Source organism: Rhodnius prolixus, unplaced genomic scaffold (genome assembly GCF_049639745.1).
Source record: "Rhodnius prolixus isolate KJV_2025 unplaced genomic scaffold, Rpr scaffold_7, whole genome shotgun sequence".
In the NCBI taxonomy this organism is placed as follows: Eukaryota; Metazoa; Arthropoda; class Insecta; order Hemiptera; family Reduviidae; genus Rhodnius; species Rhodnius prolixus.
This window is the reverse complement of record NW_027411582.1, coordinates 29255644-29277823: the sequence shown is the minus strand read 5'-3', so window position 1 is coordinate 29277823 and position 22180 is coordinate 29255644. Positions and strand designations below refer to the sequence as shown.

Below are 22180 nucleotides of genomic sequence, written 5' to 3'. Positions count from 1 at the left end.
AGAAAAACAAAATAATGGCAAGATTTAATGGAATGATCAATAAATGTAAAGGTTTAATATTTCATGTCTTATTTAGATGCAAGAGAACTATTCCTTAAGATCTAAAGGTACCTATGTTTTGTTCAGTATCTTTTAAATACCTTAATTCTATGAATTTCGCTCGATGATTCATTGTGATTTGGTGAAAGGTGACTTCTCTTATGTCGATTTAGTAAGTATTATTATCCAGTTTAAACAGTGCAGCAGCAATTGCAGCTGCAGGTTTTTTAAATCAAATTTTTATTTTTGTGTAGTATCTAGAATTATTAGTGTTCTAGAATTATTGTAAGATGCTTAGACAGGTCAAAATTATTTTGCTAGCCTTGTCTAGTTCCTTCGTTATCTAGGAGGGTTGCAAGAGCTTTTTTCTTAATTAATGATATAGCCTTCTCAATTAGAACTAGATGATCAAACATTTGGTTCAATATTAGCAAATCGATTGTGCTCTGAGCAAGATTCCATAACAGCTGATTATATTGTCATGAAACCCCGTTCCAGAATCATCCAGTCATTTTCGTTAACTCTAAATAGGTAGTTTACAAAATTATATATGTATTTTTTTTTTTAATTTAAGGCGCGTCAACATCTGAGGTGATTGGTGCCTGTAGTTTTTTTCCAGTGAACTGCCTGCCTGCGCTCGACAGACAACACTATCCAAAACTGGAACTGTGTGAAGCTCCTAGGAAGAGAAAATCTTAGAGGAAGCAGTTGGTTTCGAACCCGGGACCTCCGCGTGAGGATCTATCTCGCTAACCCCTTCTCTGACATAAATACTTGGTAGTAATCAAATCAATAAAGAAATGTAAATTTTGAGCTAACATTTATTTAATATTGTTACATGAATACTTTCTGACGTAATAATTTCAGTAGAACGTCAAATGTCTCTTTACATCATGTCAACTTGTAATAAAGCTGATATCGATTTTTAATGACATTTATACATAAAACCTTCACCAGTGTGTAACTTTTTCGTAGATGTTTAAGATCAAGTTTTCTGAAGTTATTTTGTCAATAAAGATTTTAATGAATTATTATCGTACTCGCAATTATTTCCTTTGGTGGAAATGAAGTCGCTGAATTTTAAACTAGCAGCAGTTACGGCGCCTTTAACTTTATCACCAGCATCGGTATCTTTATTGCGATTTAATACTGCGTAGAGATCTGTAAATTAAGAAGATAATTACTCAAATTAACACCAATTGTATTCGTTAATAAAAAAAACGAATATTTATAGGCAATCCCATCCAAATACATAAAGAACTGGAGTAAAAGATTTATACCTCCCAAGTCATTGTTTCCTTTATGCAAACATGTGTGGATAAGAGCAGACGAATCGTCAGCATACATAACGGTAAAGGTATAATAGTTGCCCGAAGTTACACCTACTTTGACATTTCCTGCAATCAAACAAATTTGGTTGTCGACATTAATAGTTTTGCAAGGCAGCTCAACTCGTGTCTATTACAGGAGCCTTCACTCACCATTTTTCTCAACTTTTTTAAAGTTTGCAGTGTACTTTCCTAGAGATTCCACTTGAAGTTCACTTACATCGTAAAAAGTGTCTTTAGTTCTAAAAAAAAAAGAAGTATAACAATGTATAAGTAAAAACTAATACTTTCCCAGAAAATGAAGTCACACTTTACATTACAAAAGAGATGATAGAGTCGATTTTCTTCTAGGTCTTGTCTGAGTCTGACATAAACTAGAGCTGAATAATGATAGATAATTATTAGGAGATGTGGGAACAAACATTCCAATCAAAACAAGAAAGAAATCCATCCTGTAGTGCTTTCTCTCTAAAAGGTCGGTGACACAAGGAAACAAAACAAGCAAGCATCAAGGCAATATATTTATTAGAGAAAAGATGGAGACTTTAAGCTTTAAAAGGATCTCGATGAATAAGCCCTACTTTGTTGGTGAGGCTTCAGTGTGAGAAGAATGGGCCATTGCTGTACTTTAAAAATTATTTTATTTCATTTTTAAGAAAATAAACTTAAAAGAATCTTTACTTCTTTACTTAATTAGGCAATTTTTCATTAGATTTTTTTTTTTTTTTTTAGTACGATTACATCTTATAAAAAAGTTGGCTTTATTCATAAAAACAAATAAAAAAAAATATATGTATCAGAATAAATACCCAACACTAAAAAAGAGATTCTTATAATAATACATTAAATGTTTTTAATTGTATAGTTATTTCATTATAAGCTATTTTTATTTTATTCCATCGCAAATTTATCTCTATTTGAAATACTTTGTTAATAAAGTTAAAAATATTATTTATTTTCCAACTGAGTTGAATTTCCAAAAGACATACCAACTACTTACATATACGTATTACATATACTAACAAATTTTTTTATCCGTTAGTCTGAAAGCTGTGTTCAGGGGTATCAGCATAAAATTAAATGTTCCAGATTATCGGAATCTGAGAGACTAAAGATGGTGACTTCAAATGGGTAAAAAATGCCCTTTTTATCAGTAAGAAATATTGTTGGGAAATTTTTTGAGGCCAGTCGAATTTGAACTATAAGTAACATGAATTCTCAAATTTAAGTAATAATGATCAAAGTTTGGGAAAGAAATTTCTAAAATATTGTACCTAGAATCCAGGGCTTTAGTAATATTCTGTCTTAAACTTTAATTAATAAATGTCTTAAATAAATTGCTAAAGTTTTTTGGCAAAAATTGGAGCTGTGCGGTTGGCCTCCATACTGAGCACTTATTTCAATCAGTGCGGCGGAAAAGAACACTTACCCTAATTAAATTAGGCATCCTGAATATTCCAATTATATTGCAGCATTAACATTATTGCAACAATTGTATTGATAAAATATTACCGCCAAATTTAACTCTGAATTACATCAAAATTTTAGTCAAAATAAAAAAATATATTATGGGAATATATTATGGGGGGTTTGGCACGAGTAGAGTGTTTCCAGGGGTTACGGGATTATACCATATCTGAGGATCCTCTTGAGAGAGCTCATTTTATGCGGCTATCAAAATTTGGCCTAAAGGATATTTCTGAATAAATGATTAAATACCTGACCTCGAAGGGTAACACGAAAAAAAATAAGTCTTTAAGATTTTGTTGCATTAAACAGTTAATCAGTACTTACTTTGGATCGTAGTGATATAGAGCTTCTTTTAATTTACCACTAGCTGTACCCGCTGCAAGAGCAGCGCAGTATCTTTTTGGAACGTCGTCAGGTTCCAAATCTAGGTAATCTGTCACGTACCATACATCACCATTGAAGTACTGCAAATGTTCTCATGTAAATAATAGTAAATTTGCCAAAAAAAAAATAGAGAGACTGTATTATTATAAATACCTTGTCTTTATTAAAACCAGTTTGAGCTATTGCATTTTTTGTACAAGCTCCGTTTACACCCGCAAACAGGCACAGAATGGCTACGGCCAGCAACGATGTGTATCTGGAGCAAACATTAATAGTCTTAAATTGCAGTTCAGGGATTTTCTTTAAGGATTACGGAACAATAAAGAAATAATACAATTTAAATTCTACACGCAAATACATTTTAATTAAAGAAACAAAATAATATATGACATTAAATATAATGTAATACATTTAATATTGATCACAACAACCGCCCCAAAACTTTTAGACCTCCTTATGACGGTTTTTTAAAATTGTTTTTCACTGATTAAGCTATAAAACATTTTCAGTTAAAAACTGTATTATGTTATCCTAACACATCAGCTGTGACATGCCGTGTCGTTAATGTAACATTACCTTTTTTTTCCAAACAAATCATCCTCCCACAGAACAGTTTGCTAAAAGAGAATAACTCCAAAAAAAGTCTTGCGAACGTGTTAATTAATTATGTTTCTATTCATATTTGAATGAATGCATGGATTACTTTAGAATAACTCCAATTATATACTAGTTTAGAACATTAGGTATCGCAATGTTGCCTACTTCTGCCTCTTTTGTTTTCAACATTCTGGGACGATTTGTTCGAGCGGTTCGAGACTAGCTGCGAACACTATCGTGAAAATTATTATGTAGACAGTTGATAAATATTTTCTACTTTTTTTTTCTTTGGAACTCCAGCTGCAAAGAAATATAGATATCCTTAAGAATTATTCTGAGCAGTGGGGATTTGATTCGAATGTTTCAAAATCCAAATTAGTATCTTCCGCTAAATTGACTTTTTTGATCTGGACAGGATTCTCAGAACTTTTTGCTATTTCAGAAATTTCAGATTGCTGATAGTCTGTATCCTAATGCTGCTCAATTATGAGCGTTAGCACGTTATATTGACTGGAGTTTTATTTACAAATTATGATTGAAGAAATAAGGATTTGTGAAAACTTTAAATAACCTAATTAAATAGCTAGTTTAGGACATTCATTTCCAAAAGCAAGAGATTGCAGAAAAATTCACAGGAAAGGATAAATTCTTATACTTCAATAAAAGTGAAAGCACCCTAATTCTTAGTCTTTTCCCAAAATATTAGAACCTCAATATGGCAGTTTTCCGAATTATTGCTCATTATATCCGAGCATTTATTATTTAATTTCAGTGGTAATTGTATCTCTTCTCTGATAATCACTTTCAAAAATTGAATTCTACTGATGTAGACAATGCCTTTACAAAATGATAAACTTTCAAATAACAGAGGTTATGGATGAAACCAAAAAGGTTGTATTGAAGTGTGAGTGGTAATGAGTTACAGTTGGCAAATGATAGGGAAGGGCTAGTGTACTGATTTCCCACGCGTTTTGAATCCAGCTGTTAGCCCTAAGATTTCCTCTTCCTAGAAGCTTCTAAGTTTCTCACTGTCGCATGTTGGACAATTTAGCGAGAGAATAGCGGAGGCCGGTAGTGTACTGAAAAAGAATTTGAGGCACTAATGACCTCAGATTTGGACGCGCCTTACATTAAAAAGATATTTTTAAATAAATATAGCAAAAGTTGTTTGCGTCACCAGGTTTCTCTTAGAAACGACCCCTGAATTATCTATCTTACGTTGCTTTTGAACAGACACTTATCTATTTGATTGTTTCTAAAATAAAATGAACACAGAAAATGATAAAAATGCCGCTAGAAAAAAATTATGAAAAATTATCCCATTGCTGATTAGATCTTACAATATTGTACAATCCTTCCCTTTGTAATTTATCAAATAAGCTTTGAGAATTGGTATTATGTTCTGGCATTTGGAAATTTCAGATTCAGGTGCTATTATTTTTTCCAACTTGAAAGTGCTCATATAATTTTGAGTTGATGATTTGAACAAACTCTAGTTTCAGAAATTAAAACAAAAATTGGCCAAAAACATATTGTTCTTTACAACGACGAAACAATAAATTAAGTTATTTAGTTAAAATCAATGTAGAAATTGATTAAGATGTGTTTTATAGTATAAAAAATATATAAATTATTTGTTTTATTAAAAACTTTCAGTAATCTACAATTGAATCTCTGTTGTACTAGGACTGACTGACAAAATTTCATTATAGAGACAAAAAAAAAAATTAAAATGAAAGATTACTACTTACGATTTCATTTTAGCAAGTTGAAATTCACTAATTATGAATTCTAAGGTACAACTATATATACTAGACCTCCTACTAACCTAACACCTTTTTTTTGTTTACCAATGTCAATAAAGTAGAGCTGCAGATTTCGCATGTAATTTTCATAAGTAAATACATCAACCATTGTGAACGTCATAATTTAATCCGTAAAATGTTTGCAGTTTATTGAAGCGATGATTTAGTAGAAATTTTACTGTTGGATGAGCAAGTGTACATCATTTTCAGATGCACCAAAACTAATTGTTTCTTTTTATGACTTTTAATTGGAAGTTTCATGTCCAATCTGGAGCTTTTTTTAAAAAAATAAGATTTTCTTTCTTAAACTTAGCTGTTTTGGTCTGCTCAGGGTAAATTCTGAAGCTCTCATCATATCAAGTAAGAATTCCATAATCTTCCACCTAGAGTGTAGTCCGAAGAGGAATTATGAATCCTAGTGTAGGAGGAATTTTATTACTCCCCTTCACCCGTTAGACAAAGAAGCTAGTTAACAAACAGGATATGTGTTTACTAATTGTTCTTATACCTAAAGATCTTGCTGACTAATTCAAGAAATAACACGGAAATTAATATTGTTTTAAATATAACAGAAAGAAATCTTTTTTTTTTATGCGAAGGTGATTTTAGACAATTTTAAAGATCTATTATTTAATAATTCGTAGATACACATAATAAATAATTTTGAAATACGAAAATTATTAGTAATGGACCCTAATAAAGTTCTATATATTTTTTAAATAATTTATAATTTTGGCATCCATCACTTATTATGGTGTGTAGCCTCAGTTAAATATAAAAGAAGATTTTTACAAAAATCTAATGAGCTAACTAATACCTCAAGAGCCAATCGAATTTAGGAGAGGAAGGAGATGTGTAGATGTTATTTAAGCTCCGATATTAATGTTAACTTGAGAGTGAAATATAGTCAAGACTAATCCAGGTTTTGTTGACTTTATGAAAGCTTTTGGTTCCTTTGAGCTAAACATTTTATGGAACAAATTATGTCTTACCAGTCCACCATTGACGATAAGTAGATTTCCATTGTTTTTCATTATTTATCTCGCCTTACAGTACATTAGTATCGGATAAATTTAGACATTATTCCTCTGATCTACTTTAACCTATTTTCTGATGGGTTGTACCTACCAGAACCAATAGATTACGTTCTTCATCACTGCGTATTTCCATATTTGAAATAAGTTACAGCTGGGGTTGAACCTTCTCTTTTCTTTCATTGGGAAAAACGAAGGAAAAATATGAAATTTTCAGCTGGTTTGGCCAGAAAAAAATAGGTGTTTTGCGTTAAGCACAACCGCAATGTAGGACAACACTAAATGCTACAAAAAGGGTTGGCCTTTTTATTTACTCTCCTTGAGAAAACTAAGGAAAATTAAGGAACTGTGTGCTAGTTTGGCGAGAAAATTTGTGTTCAAATAAATGATTCAGACAAAGGAATAGATAAATCAAATTTTTATTTTTTAAAGGAATTTATTAGTTTTTCATTGTAGAGTTTTCACATCAGTAAGTTAAAGTAACTACAAATTGAACTATAAATTGGTTTCTAGTGGCTTTTATTTTTGACTAACTGAGAAGAATACTTCATAAATAATTGGAACGTGTTTGAGTTAGTTCAACATCTAAAAACTAAAGATTTCAATCTCGAAATAGGTGTTAATTCATCTATAAGAAAGCCCTTTAAGACACTGAATTATTTCTTTAGAGGACAGTTTCAAAGTTAACATCGCTACAATAAAAACTAATAAAATTGAACTTAGAAACTTATTCATCGTTGCTGTTGATTTTTGTCATGAAACTACTTATCAAGCTTAGCTTTAAGCAATTTATTGGTCAAATGGTCGTTAGAGTTTGGGATTAAAAGAAGAAGATTTTAGTTATTAATCAAGATAGCTCAGAATGTAGCGGCACAGAACCTAAAATGTGTTCTATTCCGTCCAAACTCTAGTGTTAATCTCCAAGATAACCACCTCAAGTTAAACCCTTTAACCGAACCCCTTAATATACTGTAGCTTCTTAAACCAATCTGGGTTAAATCCTTAAAGCTTACTCTCTATTACGTTCAATCTGGTTTATACAAACCTCGGTGAGTCACCTATAACAGAAACTCACTTTTTTTCACTACTTCAACATTACATTGCTGACACTGGATTGTCCAAGTACCCAATGTTGAAGTAGGGATCCGCCGTTAAGGCTTGAGCAGTTATCAGCCCAACCACTTTCCACCAATCAATTCTAAAAGGACATGATGGGCGACTTCATGTGTAATCAATCAAATTCTTGAATCTTAAATGGTAGACGCAAGTTCTGGGCCAATGAACAGTTTAGACAAACCTCCGTTGGCTCTTCTTCTTTTTCATTACCCGGTATTACCTTGAGCAATAGGATTTAAAAGAGCTTTAGCATCTGTGGGCTCTGACTTACTTCTTTAAGTTTTTTGCATTCTCAAGAAGCTTTAGTAAATCCTCCGGAGCAGTCAATGCTTTCAGAGTAGCCTGTTCGCCCGAGAAGAATCAAATCTTTTTTTTCATCCTTTAATTTCTAACCATCCACAGCATGATGCACTTAAGAATCCACCTACACCAATCAGAGATAATTCGTCTTGACCACTTGGTGTTTGACATGAAAGCTCTTATTCTTCCTCACCCTACTGTATAGTGCTTGGGGTGGCTTCCCTCCCCTTCGATGACCACACCCAACAATTCTAGATTTAGCACCTCAGAATAGCAGCCATAGTGTTCATAACTTCAGTTACTCTCATCAAAGAAATCTCTATACTTTACTAAGAATCGTGGTATAAGTACATTGCAAGTAGATTAACCAGGCAACCAAATAATCGAGGGGTATGTTATCAACCATAGCTTGCATAAATCCAAGTAAGGATAACCAAAAAGTTAAAGTAAATTCTAAAAAACATTGCGTTTTTTGCATTGGAACTTTTCTTACTTAATAATTATAGAAGAACATCGAAACTCTTTTCTTATCATAACCAAGTAACCATCCACCGTTACATACGTTTCAAAAAAGTAATCGCATTGAATTTACAGATTATCGATGAATGAAATCAAGGAAATTTAAGATCTCTCTTGGAAATGAAGTACTCCAAGTTTGAATAGGAAGTTTTTGGTTTAGCCAAAAGGAAGAGAAATATTTGTGAATTTCAGTTATTTAAATGTAAAGGTTAACACACATCTTGCAAAAACAGTTACAATGTTATTCAGTACATGCCCTGAAATAGATCTAGTCCCTAAGATGAAAGTTATGAATAGTAAATGAAATATAATTGAAATCGGCAATAAATTCACTTCCCTTTGGATGAATCATTCAGCCTCCTAAAAATATTAGCTGTACTCTGATGGTCTCCTTTAATTATTACAATTATGTGAACCCTTCACCTTCAGTGTTTCTTGATATTGATTTTTAAAATTCAAAACAATTTTCCTCAACACGATGTATATTGTACATGTATTATTTTTCCAACAATGAAACCAAAGTCGCTTCATTGTACTCGCATCCAAAATCTTTCGTGGAACTGAATCCCGATAAAATTAAACTAGCTTCAGACAAGGCGTTCTTGACTACGTCACTAGCATCCACATCTTGTTGGCGATTTAAGATTGCGTAAAGATCTGTAAATTGAGCAAATAATCTGGTAATAAGCACATTTAAGTATTTAGAACAAATATTTATACACAATTCAATTCGAATGCAGAAAGAGTTCCGCAACAAAAGTGTTGAATACCTCCAAGATCTTTTCCGTCTTTCCGCAAACATATATGGATAAGAGCAGACGAACGGTCAGCTTCCATAACGGTAACTGTATATTTATTGTTGTTGGTATCCATGTCTTTTATTACAGTACCTGCCACCAAACAGATTTTATTACCAATTTAACGATTTCGCAAAATTTCAGCCGATATCTGGAAACAAATCAAAACTTACCTTTTTCGTCAACTTTTTTATAATAGGCAGTATATTTGCCAGCTTCCTGAGTGACTCTACTTACGTCATAAATAGTAGACTTATCACTGAAAAGCATAACCATAGGATATCAATGATTTTCTATTTCATTTCCATCATCAGAAACTTCGTCAGTAAAAATTTTGAGGCTGATTGAAAATAATTGAAAGAAAATGTAGTAATGCTAAGAAAATTTGAAAATGGTAAATGTGGCTATGAGTAGGCCAACATTCATTACTGAGTTTAGGCATGCAAACCTAAACTCACGGAGCAAGTATGGAAAAAGAAAAAACCTGAAGAGCGGCAGGAACAGAAATATTTCTTTAACTATGAGTAGTCCCACGTGGAAATGTGTACGCACTGTTCAACCAGTTGAAAGGGCGGTCGGTATAGCGATTTTAATTTCAACCAATTGTTGAAAGATCCTCAGTTCGAGTTCGGTGTGTAGATATTTCATATTTATTGATAAAACGTTAATGGTAAAATAAGAATATCCAGCGCCTCCCCGTTCACGATACCCTTTCGTTAGTCAGCCGTAAAAGCCCTTCCTTTAAAAATTGGCGATTACTACAATTATTTTTACTTCTAGTAGCACAAATGGATAGCACACAGTAACAAAGCTAGCAGCTTTAATTTGGGGCGGTGGTAAAAGACAACCCAACGTTGAAGGCTGCAGAGGAGGAAAAGAAAAGGAAAACTTGCGCAGAAAACAGAAAACTTTTTAAAAAATCTCGATTATTAAGCTCAACCATATAACCTGTAGACCAGCTGCTTTTGGATTTTGGAAGATGATGTTAGTAATATGTATTGCAAATTAAATCTAATTAGTAACTTCTACTTATAAATACCATCCATGCTGACCTAGATTTCTCAAGTGTTACAAATGTATGTAAGAATGTTGTATGAATGCTGAGGAATGTTGTAGAATGCTGAGGAATGCTGAGGAATGTTGGTGTAATTATGTGATGATTCAAGAAAAGGAATTGCAATTTGCAAACGCGTTCAGAAAAGGATAATGATAAATGAGATCGAAAAATCGGAATTAGATTGTAATCAAACTGTAGATAATAAAAAGAAATAGAATGGTAATTGACGGAGTACTTTTGATTAAAGTGATTGGAGACGGTTAACGTTGTTTAGCGTTGTTTAGACATCCCTCATAACTCTAATATCGTAAGTCTAAATTTATTTTAACTCTAGCTTGAGTATTAGGACTTTCGAGCTAACACCAGTAGCCTTCTTTCACTTCGCTTAACACAGTCTTGTTTGTAGGTCCCTAGTCAAGCGTTTGTCTATGTACTTGGTTCTCCACATGATGAACGGATGGTTGTAAGTGCTTATTTATAAGAACTAGAAGACAGATGGATGATAGATGGCACATAGACGAAAGAACCACTCTAAGAAACAACTTTACAAGGGTTGAAGTGTTGATTTAGGTTACGTGTGTGTAAGCCCGAATTTAGTGGTGGAAGAGAGTAGGTATGTCATATGCATAGGTAATGATTTGAATGTATGCATTAGTTGAGATGAAGGAACAATAGATAATGAAAGTATAAAACTTAAAAATTTCAAGGAACTACTTACCAGCTGCTGAGATATTAAGCTGAGATACGGCTTAACCTTAAGGAAGAAGTGTGTGGAAGGATGCTCAGTGTAAGATACAAAGAACAACCAAATCGAACATCTTCTTTCGTCGGAATAGACGTCTACAAAAAATATGCATTATGTTGAGCTTACTGTAGTTCGGCTTTTAGCCAATAGATCGCATTTGAGTTCATTACTAGTAGCTATTCCAGCAAACTCGTATCCACAAAATCGCAAAGTTCTTTTATCATGAAGCATTTTTAATTCTCTTCTTCCTCAGTGTTTATCAGGCCTCTACTTGAGCAAAGAACTTGCTATGACCACGAACTCAGTCGCAATTGAAGTTAGAGGGGCGAGAAATTAAACACTAAAAATATACCAACGCTCTAGTTCAGCCTCCGGAGAGAACTGTGCTTCAAGGAATTCAGCAGCTTACATACCCAAGCAAAACTATATTAATACAAGCACATCATTGTCTCATGGTTGCGTTCCAGAAAGTGGAAATGCCTTTCATTAGTTCACTACAATAGAGAAGTCGATTTTTTGCTACAGAAAGTCTCTAGATTAAACTTCTACCTATGGCTGAGTCAGTTTAAGACTTCAATACAAGAGCGGCGCTTTCTGAAGCCATTCCAGAATTTAGTTAACTGAAATTACGAAGCAAGTACATAACAGCAATGTCTCATTTGTCACATAATAATAAATGAGACGAACAAAAATAACATTATATTTTACTTGGAAGTGGTCGGGCTTCATTTTGATTACCATGGTGTTTCAGGAAATTCGGTAAATGGGAGGTAACAGAAAAGAGGGGCATGCCGCCATTCAGTTTGTCATGATTTACGAATGCAATAATCTTTCTAGCAATAGATAAGTAGTAAATAAAATCACTCAATACCACTGAAGAGAATGCTTAGAAAAATACATGTAGCATTTAGGTTTTTTAATTAAATAAGCTGCTAATAGATACTTACTTTGGTTTGTAATGGTAGACAGCCTCTTTTATGGTACTATCAGACATTTGCGCTGCAAAAATAGAACAATATTTACCCGAATATTTCCCAGGATTCTCGTCTTTGTAATGTGTCACGTACCAAACTTCATTGAAATACTACGAAATAGTAATTAATTATTGAACTGTAATGTAATTATGAATACAAAGATTTTGGAAGTGAATAATGTAAATTTACCTGTTTTTTGTCAAAATCGTTTTTAGCGGTTACTTCTTTACATTTAATTGCATTATCAGCTGCAGATAGATACAGTGTGCCTACAACTAAAATCAATGCTGAATACCTGGAAGAAACATTAATAAAGTTTAAATATATTCAGGTAATTCTACTAAAACTTATGCATAACTATTAAACTATTAGGTTTTGATTCCGGTAATATTTTGGTCGGTTGACAGAGATGTTTCGGTTTTGACTAATCAAGATATTCGCTCAAATCTGTATCATTTATCTTCTAGAATTTATGTTCTTCTCAAATAATCCATAAAATTTATTATAATTTTTCTTTTCTAACAATTAAAACGCATCTTAGGTGGGAGATCTTCCACTTACAAATTCTCCCTCCACAACCATTTCACTAACACCCACTCCGAAATCTCGTGTAGCTACTTTTATGTAAGAAGAGGTAAAGTGTTAGTAGTAAGTGTTAGCTTAGATTCCGCCTGAAAAATAGGCGATTACTTTACTTACTCATAAATATTGATCAAATCAAATAAGTGTGCTTTACTTCTGTATTAATTTAATTCATTTTCGCAATTTAAATGCAATTTTGAAACTTTAGTGCATTAAGAGGTATTTGGATTGACTTTTTGCCAACATTAAGTTAAAGTTGATGGAAACCGTAAAGTAAATAATAAAATGAAAATCTTAGCGGACAGGAATGATTAGCTAAGTGGTTAGGTTGCTGGACTCCAACACTGTGATGCGGGATTCGAATTCAATTACTCGGTCCGGAGACCGACAGTTCTCTAAAAAAAATAAAAAAAAAAAGCTTCTAAAGCTAAATAATAATAATAATAATAATAATAATAATTTCAGCATGAAAGGTTTCTACTTACGTCTTCATATTAGCAAAGCGAAATTTACTATCTCTGCATTCTATGGAAGAACAATATATACTTTGCTTCCCTCTTTTTTATGTGTGCTGACGTCAACAACGTAAATACCTGTATTGTGCGTTTAAAGTTAACGCACAATATTATTAGGAAAAATTTGTGTAGAACAATTATATAATTTACAATATGGGTTCAAGTGTTGTTACTCCATCGATGCCAGCAATGTTGAAATGTCTGCTTCCCAGTATTAGTTGTGTACAACTTTTTCTTCTTCAAAATTAACGATGAATTCTTTGAGCCCTTTTCAAAATGGCATTTTTGAGGATATTGCTTACAACTATAGTAGTGTAGACCTTGATTGGCCCGGTCTGGAGGCCTTGTTACCTCGAAACAATGACTTCTTGATACTTGAATCCTTTCGAAAGGTCACAGTAGCGAGTATGTACCAATGGACGGTAGTCTTGAAGTGTGTAGAGTGCGGAAAATATTGAGCAGAGTCCTATTTTTACACGTATAGGGAGCTGAGCTGTGACCCGTCAAATCCTAGCTAAAGGGATCATTGTTATAATTGCGGCTTAAATGATTAGTAACTGGAATTGTTGCTGTAACCTTACGTACTTGCCCTTTCTTTCGGATTATGTTGTTAGCTGCAGATTAGGTTGATATCGATGAGTGCAGCCACGAAAAAGAAATTGAAGTAGCTATTAACTTATAGCCATGGACGGAATATTGTGATTTGATTAGGATGGCTGTGAAGGTTGTAAGTAGAACAAAAGAAATATTATTGACTAAGAGTTTAGTGGCTAGCATTAATACTAACTTAGCAACGAGCGTAAATTACACAAACTTACTAGGGTAAACTATTCCTTAAAGAATTTAATAAGCTGAGTAGAGTAACTTCGTGAAGAGAGTGTAAGAATGAATCCTCAGTGAGTGAATGCAATTCCCTGAATGCGATTGAGTGTCCCGAGCAGTGATCTGGCGACCTTACATATTCTGATTCTGGGGCAGCTTCCATAGTCCGGAGTCAACCTGGCTTTAACCCTCTAAATCTTTCTGTGACCCTACAGGAGACATCTTACATTGATCTCTGTGTATATTCAGTAAATGAATAGTCCATAATTTTAACATTTGTATTTAATTTTTGTACAATAAGTTGTTTTCACATTTCTACAACCACATAAAAACCTTGTGGTTAGGTTGCCAGAAACGTAAATATAACAAAATATCAATTTGTTATTACTTATATTTTAGAACACACACGGACAAGCATAACTGTAGGCACTGAACTTGTGACGCAATGAAACATTTTTCTTTCATTCTAATCACTTTTTATCTGTGAATTGAAAATTAGTGTCCTTAATGCATTCCAAATCTTTTAGTGCACTGAATTGATCCAAATTTAAGCCAAGTGCACTCACTTGGCTTTTGACTTTTTCCTCATTTTTGTCGTTTAATGTACGACTGGTAATGAGATCAATAGCTGAAAAGGAAAACAATAATGCATTGTTGGTGTATTTATTTTGAGCTATAAAAAACAAAAATTCTAAATCTTAGTTTAAATTTATTATTAATTAAATAATTAATTAAATCCTAATGCTCAGGAAAAAATACATACAAAGCTTATCGCCGTTGTCCCAAATCTCGCACATATTTAGAATAGAGTAACTGCTATAATCTGTATCTCTAATGGTGTAGGTGATAGGAGAGAAATCTTTGTGGTTCATTTTACCTACAATCGAACAGATTTGCTTATTCAACTTAAAGATCATGGTCCTAAGGAAACCTGAAACCACGAATAGAAGAAATGGCTTAACTTACCTTCTTTGTCTACAGCTCTATACTGAGCAATATATCGGCCTTTTATTTCTTTAAGTGACTCCTCACTAATATGATTCTCTATGTAAACAAATTTTGGCTCTCTGAAAGAAGATTTGAAATAATTACAAATAGAAATGAAAATTACTAATTACCATCGGTAGTGGTAATATTTTCAATAAATTAATAAATTTACTGTTTTTAATTATTGTAGTTTAAATAAAGTTAAAATTTTTTTTAAAAATCTGATATAATTATCTATTACTCCCATTATTAAATTTGTAATTCGACTCAAAACCTTGTTAAAAATAACTTTGTTTAAGAAGAGTTTATTAAAATTCAATAACAAACTATTTAGCACATCCTGACCAGGAACAGAATAGAACTACTGAAACCTATTGCTCACACTTTCATTTGCCAAAATATTGAAAAAGCTCAGGGCAGAAAACATCTTCTAACACTCTTCGTTGATTAAAAGAGAAAGCTTACCAAAAAACCCTGCTTCATTCAGTTAGTGTCAATTGCAGTCATCTGGTTACAAAATTATTTACCTATAGTTTAAAAAGTGAGAAGGTAAGTGAAGGTAAGTAAAACATTGTACATCTTGTCCTCGTCAGGGGGGCTTCACCACATTTTCAGCTATTCGAGGTGCTACATACTAAGCTGTTTGCGCGACCCTCTCCAGTGGCTTACATGATTTTCTAAATGTAAAACCATCTTAAGATAGGCTATTTTCTTGGTCAGCAAAGTTCAGTTCTCATTTCTAAACGAAGTAAATCTTGGTAAACAACATCTTGTTAGGAGTTATCAGTCCAACCACCAACAATATCATAGTCTCATGCATTCATAAAAGACGATCATAGTCTGAAGAGAGATTCAGTAAGAAAATCTAACATTAAAGTAAAATTATCGTGTATTCTTTAAAGAAACTAACTCTGCCTTGTTCGGATAATAATGAACTAATATCTCCCTTATCGTATTATTTGACAATTTTTCCGATTTGAATTCCATACAGCATAAGTCCTTAGCATCCAATTTCTTTCCGTTAATCATAATATGTGTCACGTGCCAACTGCCAGTGAAATACTGGAAATCAGTCAATGGTTATTTAGGAATAATTATAAATACCAAAATGATTTTTTGAGCTTTATAAATTTACCTTGTCTGGCTCAAAATTTTCTTTAGAAGTTAGTTCTGGACATTCTTTTTTAGTTTCATCAGCTGCTAATATTTTAATTACGGCTAAAAATAGTGTCAATTTCCTGGAACAATTATTTAATGAATGATAAACACTTAGGGTTGTGAGTTGATTGCCAGTAAAATAATTTTAGTAATTATCTCAGACAACAGTTTTTTCTCTTAAAGCGAAGAGTTAAACTGAAGTTCAATCTATACTCAAATATTAATAGTGCTGCCCTTCACTTGGGCACGATTTCAGTTTATTGAGATTTAAATATTTAGACCACGCTGGTCGAAATGAATTTTTTTTAGAGCTTCAGCAACAGTGTCCAGAAGAGAAAGATTTAAAACTGGGAATATTAGACATATTACAAACGAAGAAAGATAAAATTAATGGTAAAAGTAACGGTTTAGTCGGTTTAGGCTCGTGGAAAAATGGGACAAATTCATTCCGTAATGCAGCACTTTGGGTAGACTGGTTTTGGACAATTGTCAGTCCCCACAGTGATCCAAGCAAGATATAAAATTATAATTTTTTTTTTTTCACGATTCCTCGTTTTTAATTTGCGCTGCGTCTATAATATTAGGTAAAATATCTCTTAAAAACAATAAAAATTTATTCATTAGAAAGCCAGTTTTCTTAAAATATGGATTTCTGGTTATGCATTGAACCCTTATTAATATTTAATGAATCAAAAATCCATAAATTCCAATGAAATGGATTTCTCAAGCCTAAAATTTTCCCTAATCAAATTTTTCCGGAAAAATGTTTTAAATAAAAATTGCAAGACCACTTACAAGCAATAATTATAATAAGTATAAAGAAAATTCGTACGAGACATTGTTAAGAAAATCACATTAAACTACCAAATTGATTCAGTGAAGAATGGAGGTTGGTTATTTTTCCAAAAGCTTATTATCGAATCCCGGCAGTGGCATCTAAATGATACTAAAATTAAGCATTCCACACACGAAAATCGATATATTATTATTAGTAAACAGCACATTTTTTCCTCAGAAGCCTTCAAAACAGATATTCCCAGTAGAAAATCGAAATTGCAAATTTTACTCGATTGCAACACTTCTTCTAATCAACAAGTAAGAAAAAGTAAAAAGTCTTTGAAGATTTATAGGTGGAGACCCACTAAAAGTGGAATAATTTTTAAAAATATTGTAGTAATTTTAGAATTCTATAATTTATAAACTAATCACACAAGGATTAATTGATTCCCATTTCCTGTAATCATCAACCTGCGATATTTTGAATAATGGACTAAAAAGAATAGTTTGTCAACGCCGAAAGAATCAATTCCAGCTTTTTACTTTAAAGTCAAAGATTCAATCTTTAATAGTGACAATTACGAATCTACGGGTAATAGTTTTAATGAATTCACTCGATATCCTCATAATAATAAATGACATTAATGACTGTGATTTAACAAATAATGATTAAAACTAAAACTAGTATGAAACTAAATTACTACGCTTACTTCTGCATCTTGAAGAGTTCAGAAATTTACTAGGCTACTATTTGAAGGTTTGAGAAATTTGTTGCACTGTGCCTCCCACTATTCTTGTATTGATAATAATTTCTAAAGCCATTCGCTAGTAGTTTGGCAATCAACATTTTTGTATTGTTTGTAATATAAAAAATAGTTTTTATAAAACTGATATGTTATGAAAAGTATTTCTAAATGTTTTCTTAAGTGCTGAACCAAAAACATATACGTACATCATACAAGGTGGGCACCATTTTGACTAAATATTTCTAGCCAAACAAAATCACAATCCTCCTTCTTACAATCCGTAAATTTAAACATGCCTTCTCCTAAGCGTATCAGGAACAAATTCAGAACTTGTCCCTCTCTGTTCGACTGTTCTGAATATCCTCAATTTGTTTGGCACAAATCTCGAGTGGACACACAATCAGTGAGCCCTTGTTCGACTTACTCCTCCAATCCTGCATTCTTGACACCTAATCTTCCCATATTAAAAGGTGAGATTAAAAGTAAAGCCATTATTTTTGTCACTTACAGATAGAAGTAAGGCCAGGGCTAGATGTAACATATAGGATTGCCATTATTTGAGAAGTAAAAGTTAATAAATTTGGAGAAAAGTCTGAATTGTACTCCAGTTCGACCAAAATGCTGTTGTTTTAGACACAGACAGATAGAAGTAAGGCCAGGGCTAGATGTAACATATAGGATTGCCCTTATTTGAGAAGTAAAATTTAATAAACTTGGAGAAAAGTCTGAATTGTACTCCAGTTCGACCAAAATGCTGTTGTTTTAGACACAGACAGATAGAAGTAAGGCCAGGGCTAGATGTAACATAGGATTGCCCTTATTTGAGAAGTAAAAGTTAATAAACTTGGAGAAAAGTCTGAATTGTACACCAATTCGACCAAAAAGCTGTTATTTTTTGTCACCGTTACCTAACTGATTCATTATTAATGGGTTCAACTAAAACGAAAAACAACCATACCCGAATCATAACATATTTCATACCTAAATAAAATTACAGATAAAAATTCAATAATAATTAATGTCTACATTTCTAAGAAGAAATATAATAATTCAAAACTTAATAGAATTTCCACTGTGTCTCTAATTATTTTTTAAACTGCTTTAAATAATTTTAAGTACTTAAAGAATTATTAAAAAGCAGCGAAAAAATACCACGCGTGGATTTACAGCCACGCTTACATTGCTCTCTATTGATTTTTCTTTGAACTGAGACTGCAGAAACAGGTCTTTTAAATGTTATAAACAATAAGTAAGGAAATTGATATCCGAACGTTTATAGCTAAACGGCTACACTATATAATCAAGGATTTATTCAATCATTAATTCAAGTACAGATTTAAGAATGGTATTTGTTTACCTAGGCTTTACCAATTAACATTCTTTAGAGATTAAAATTGGATATTTATTAGATGAATCTTAATCTGCTGATGATTTCATTATTATTTGCTTAGATTAAAAGCAAATTGAATTTTTAATGAAGTACAATAATCACTTTGTTATTTCATTTCCAAATTTTTGATGTCATTTCTAAAAGAATGCATGTTACTGGGATCAGCCACCAGTGATTTTGGGAGGAAACAAATGGAAAATATGCAAGTGAAAGTTAAAATTTAGAAATTATTGGAAAGGAAATTATATTTAATTATTGAAAACTGAAATATAGTGGACATTCACACAGCATCCTCTTACAACAATATTCTTTCTAAAACTTTCTTAATACATAGAATTAGTGGCAAACAAAACGCTAATACAATAATGAGAAAGTAATAATATATTTCAAATTAATAAAAATTATTTGATTCCAAATACAATGAGACATTACCAATTTTAAAAATAAAACAAATACAAAATTGAATGCAAATATTTACCAACCAGTTGCCCTTGATAGTATAAAATTTACTTACTTTATCTACACCTGTGTTATTATATGCAAATAAATGTACAGTGCAAACAATAAAAATATTAGAGAAATATAATTTTGTATTTTTTTTCACTTTATTTGTCATATTTACACCTACAACAAATGGATAAATTATAGGTAGCCAAAGTGAGCCTTTTAGTAAAATTTTATTTTATTTTATTATTTTTGAGATGCCTTTACTACTAACTGTCCTATGATATATTGTCTCTTGGCTAGATAATTAAATTACCTTCTTCTCCTTCTCTTACTACTAGTATTACGGCCAATACTGGAAGTAATATATGGGACGTCCTAATTTAAAAAGTGAAATTAAAAAAAATATATACTATAAATGATAAAAAGTCTGAATTGACTACTTATTCGACCGAAAAGCTGTTACTTTTGCTAGAATTGAGCCCCCATCTAGGTATTACATTTAGGGTCGCCCTTATTTGTAAAGTAAAAGTTAGTGAACTTGGAGAAATGTCTGAATTGTTCACCAGTTCAATCAAAAAGCTGTTATTTTTGTCACTGATAGCTAGAGTTAAGGCCAGTGCTAGATGTAACTTACAGGATCGCCTATCTTTGAAAAGTAAAAGTAAGTAAACTTGGAGAAAAGTCTGAATTGTCCACCAGTTCGACCAAAAAGGTGTTATTTTTGCTAGAATTGAGACCCCATCTAGGTATTACATTTAGGGTCGCCCTTATTTGTAAAGTAAAAGTTAGTGAACTTGGAGAAATGTCTGAATTGTTCACCAGTTCAATCAAAAAGCTGTTATTTTTGTCACTGATAGCTAGAGTTAAGGCCAGTGCTAGATGTAACTTATAGGATCGCCTATCTTTGAAAAGTAAAAGTAAGTAAACTTGGAGAAAAGTCTGAATTGTCCACCAGTTCAACCAAAAAGCTGTTATTTTTGTCACTGATAGCTAGAATTAAGGCCAGTGCTAGATGTAACTTATAGGATCGCCCTTATTTGGAAAGTAAAAGTTAGTAAACTTGAAAAACAAGTCGGAATTGTGCACTAGTTCGACTAACAGAATTGCTTCCGTCTTGGGTTGCATTATTTTAAATTTTTGAAGTGACAGTTCAGTGTTACTCATCTAAATTATTGTGATTCTCCAAAACAGAACAATGTTTTGGCTGACTCAAAGATTGGTCTCCTAACTTCAGCTTATTGTGTTTTCTTGAATAGGCTATTAATTGAAGTAACAATAACAATAAAGCTGAATTTTAAACAATAATCATTCTTTATAAAATTTATTGTGTGATAAAAGTTGGCGTTTTTAATTAACAATGATTTTAAAAAACAAAGAAGTTTAAAGTTTATGATTGATTGAATATATGATTTGACTTTGATTTGCTATTTAAAATTTCTTTGATTTAAAAATATAAAAAAGTTCTTTAAAGAAAGTTTATAGATTTTCGATAAGTTTATGGCTTAAATTAATTAAGGTAGTATAATCAAAAGAGAGAAATCGTCCAATACTAAAAGAACATATAGGAAATCCATTTCAAATTCTTTAAGTTTTTAGGAATATTTGCAACTAATTTAAACCTGGTCACTATTTATGTTATTGAACCATTTTCAGTGAATTGATAATCCAGAGAGAAACCACTGCTTAGATAGTTAGGCCACCCTAAAGAATTTGAAAGTATAAAGTGGTGGCCCTGCATTTAGGGGTCATTTACCACATTTAAGGCTAACTTGAGTTGTCAAGGTGTAAATGCATTGAAGGTAACGAGAAAGCAGATTGATTGATTCAAGAAAAAGATTCTACAGGCACCCCAAACTTTTGTAGGCTTTTTTATTAAAATACCTGTAGAGGCATTGAAAAATTGTCTTCACGCTAGCATACATTTTGTTGGTGAAGCAGAACATGTTTGAGACACTCTCAAAATCATTCTAAAACGCCTGAAAAGACTGGGGCTCAACCTATTGTCTTAGCAGAACGAGAAAGCTAACAAAGATCATGGCCTTACTCACTACATATTACACTTTTGGAAAGCATCTTCGTAGAATATAACTTGCTTTGCTAAGCTGCGTTATTTGGGAATAGCGAACCAATAGACTGGAACAAAACAAGCCATTTACTCTAGAAGCCTTTAGTCCAAATAATTTAAGTTTCCATGTTAAAAATGCAATTGGATTCAAGCCCTAAATAACATTGTACAAAGGTTATTCAATAACAACTCCGTCATAAACTTTTCGCAGGTCTTTAGCAAGAAAACTATAAGCTTTTTGATAGTTAAAGCTGATCACCTAAATTTGTTTTTATTTCTTGAATTTATGCTCATACATTCACGTTTGCTTTGCTAATTTAGTGTTGAAAAATTCTTAATGTTTATATAATTTTATTGATTATAGTGAATTTGGCTAAAAAGAAGATGCCATTTGCGACTTCAAAACGTTTATTTTTTTGTCAAAACTCAAAATAGAAAAGGATGTGTTAAGTAGTTTAGGCCTCAAAAATAAATTAGAAACAAATTTATAGCTTCTGTTTCTCTTATTAATTCTCAAACACTTAAA

At 32.2% G+C, this 22180-nt stretch overlaps 3 protein-coding genes across 3 annotated transcripts; all 3 read right to left on the bottom strand.

The window, feature by feature from the left end:
* Positions 1-842: 842 nt before the first annotated feature.
* LOC141447330 (nitrophorin-4) lies at positions 843-5596 on the bottom strand. Its single transcript, XM_074114768.1, has 6 exons — positions 5570-5596; positions 3375-3477; positions 3162-3301; positions 1521-1609; positions 1320-1436; positions 843-1200 (listed from the first exon to the last, which is right to left on the bottom strand). The coding sequence occupies exons 1-6, from the start codon at positions 5575-5577 to the stop codon at positions 1040-1042; spliced, it is 618 nt and encodes a 205-aa protein (XP_073970869.1). The 5' UTR covers positions 5578-5596; the 3' UTR covers positions 843-1039.
* Positions 5597-8811: 3215 nt separating this feature from the next.
* On the bottom strand, positions 8812-13131 carry LOC141446569 (nitrophorin-1-like). The gene is made up of 5 exons (XM_074113111.1): positions 12355-13131; positions 12139-12275; positions 9563-9648; positions 9363-9482; positions 8812-9249 (listed from the first exon to the last, which is right to left on the bottom strand). The coding sequence occupies exons 2-5, from the start codon at positions 12183-12185 to the stop codon at positions 9089-9091; spliced, it is 414 nt and encodes a 137-aa protein (XP_073969212.1). The 5' UTR covers positions 12186-12275; positions 12355-13131; the 3' UTR covers positions 8812-9088.
* Positions 13132-14359: 1228 nt separating this feature from the next.
* LOC141446568 (nitrophorin-2-like) lies at positions 14360-17798 on the bottom strand. Its single transcript, XM_074113110.1, has 6 exons — positions 17717-17798; positions 16207-16309; positions 15982-16133; positions 15051-15151; positions 14848-14961; positions 14360-14712 (listed from the first exon to the last, which is right to left on the bottom strand). The coding sequence occupies exons 1-6, from the start codon at positions 17722-17724 to the stop codon at positions 14555-14557; spliced, it is 636 nt and encodes a 211-aa protein (XP_073969211.1). The 5' UTR covers positions 17725-17798; the 3' UTR covers positions 14360-14554.
* Between the last annotated feature and the right edge of the window lie 4382 nt (positions 17799-22180).

What these genes read in the sequence shown, in the direction of transcription:
- LOC141446569 (XM_074113111.1), bottom strand. Translation starts at nt 12,185, where the DNA reads ATGTCTGATAGTACCATAAAAGAGGCTGTCTACCATTACAAACCAAA. An exon ending in TAAAAAAGTTGACGAAAAAG is followed by an intron (nt 9,483 to 9,562) that starts GTAAGTTTTGAT and finishes GTTTGGTGGCAG; the next exon opens with GTACTGTAATAAAAGACATG. An exon ending in AGACGGAAAAGATCTTGGAG is followed by an intron (nt 9,250 to 9,362) that starts GTATTCAACACT and finishes CTCAATTTACAG; the next exon opens with ATCTTTACGCAATCTTAAAT.
- LOC141446568 (XM_074113110.1), bottom strand. An exon ending in TATTATCCGAACAAGGCAGA is followed by an intron (nt 15,152 to 15,981) that starts GTTAGTTTCTTT and finishes ATCTTCTTTCAG; the next exon opens with AGAGCCAAAATTTGTTTACA. An exon ending in GGACAACGGCGATAAGCTTT is followed by an intron (nt 14,713 to 14,847) that starts GTATGTATTTTT and finishes TTTCCTTTTCAG; the next exon opens with CTATTGATCTCATTACCAGT.
- LOC141447330 (XM_074114768.1), bottom strand. An exon ending in CTATATCACTACGATCCAAA is followed by an intron (nt 1,610 to 3,161) that starts GTAAGTACTGAT and finishes TTTTTTTTTTAG; the next exon opens with AACTAAAGACACTTTTTACG. An exon ending in TAAAAAAGTTGAGAAAAATG is followed by an intron (nt 1,437 to 1,520) that starts GTGAGTGAAGGC and finishes GTTTGATTGCAG; the next exon opens with GAAATGTCAAAGTAGGTGTA.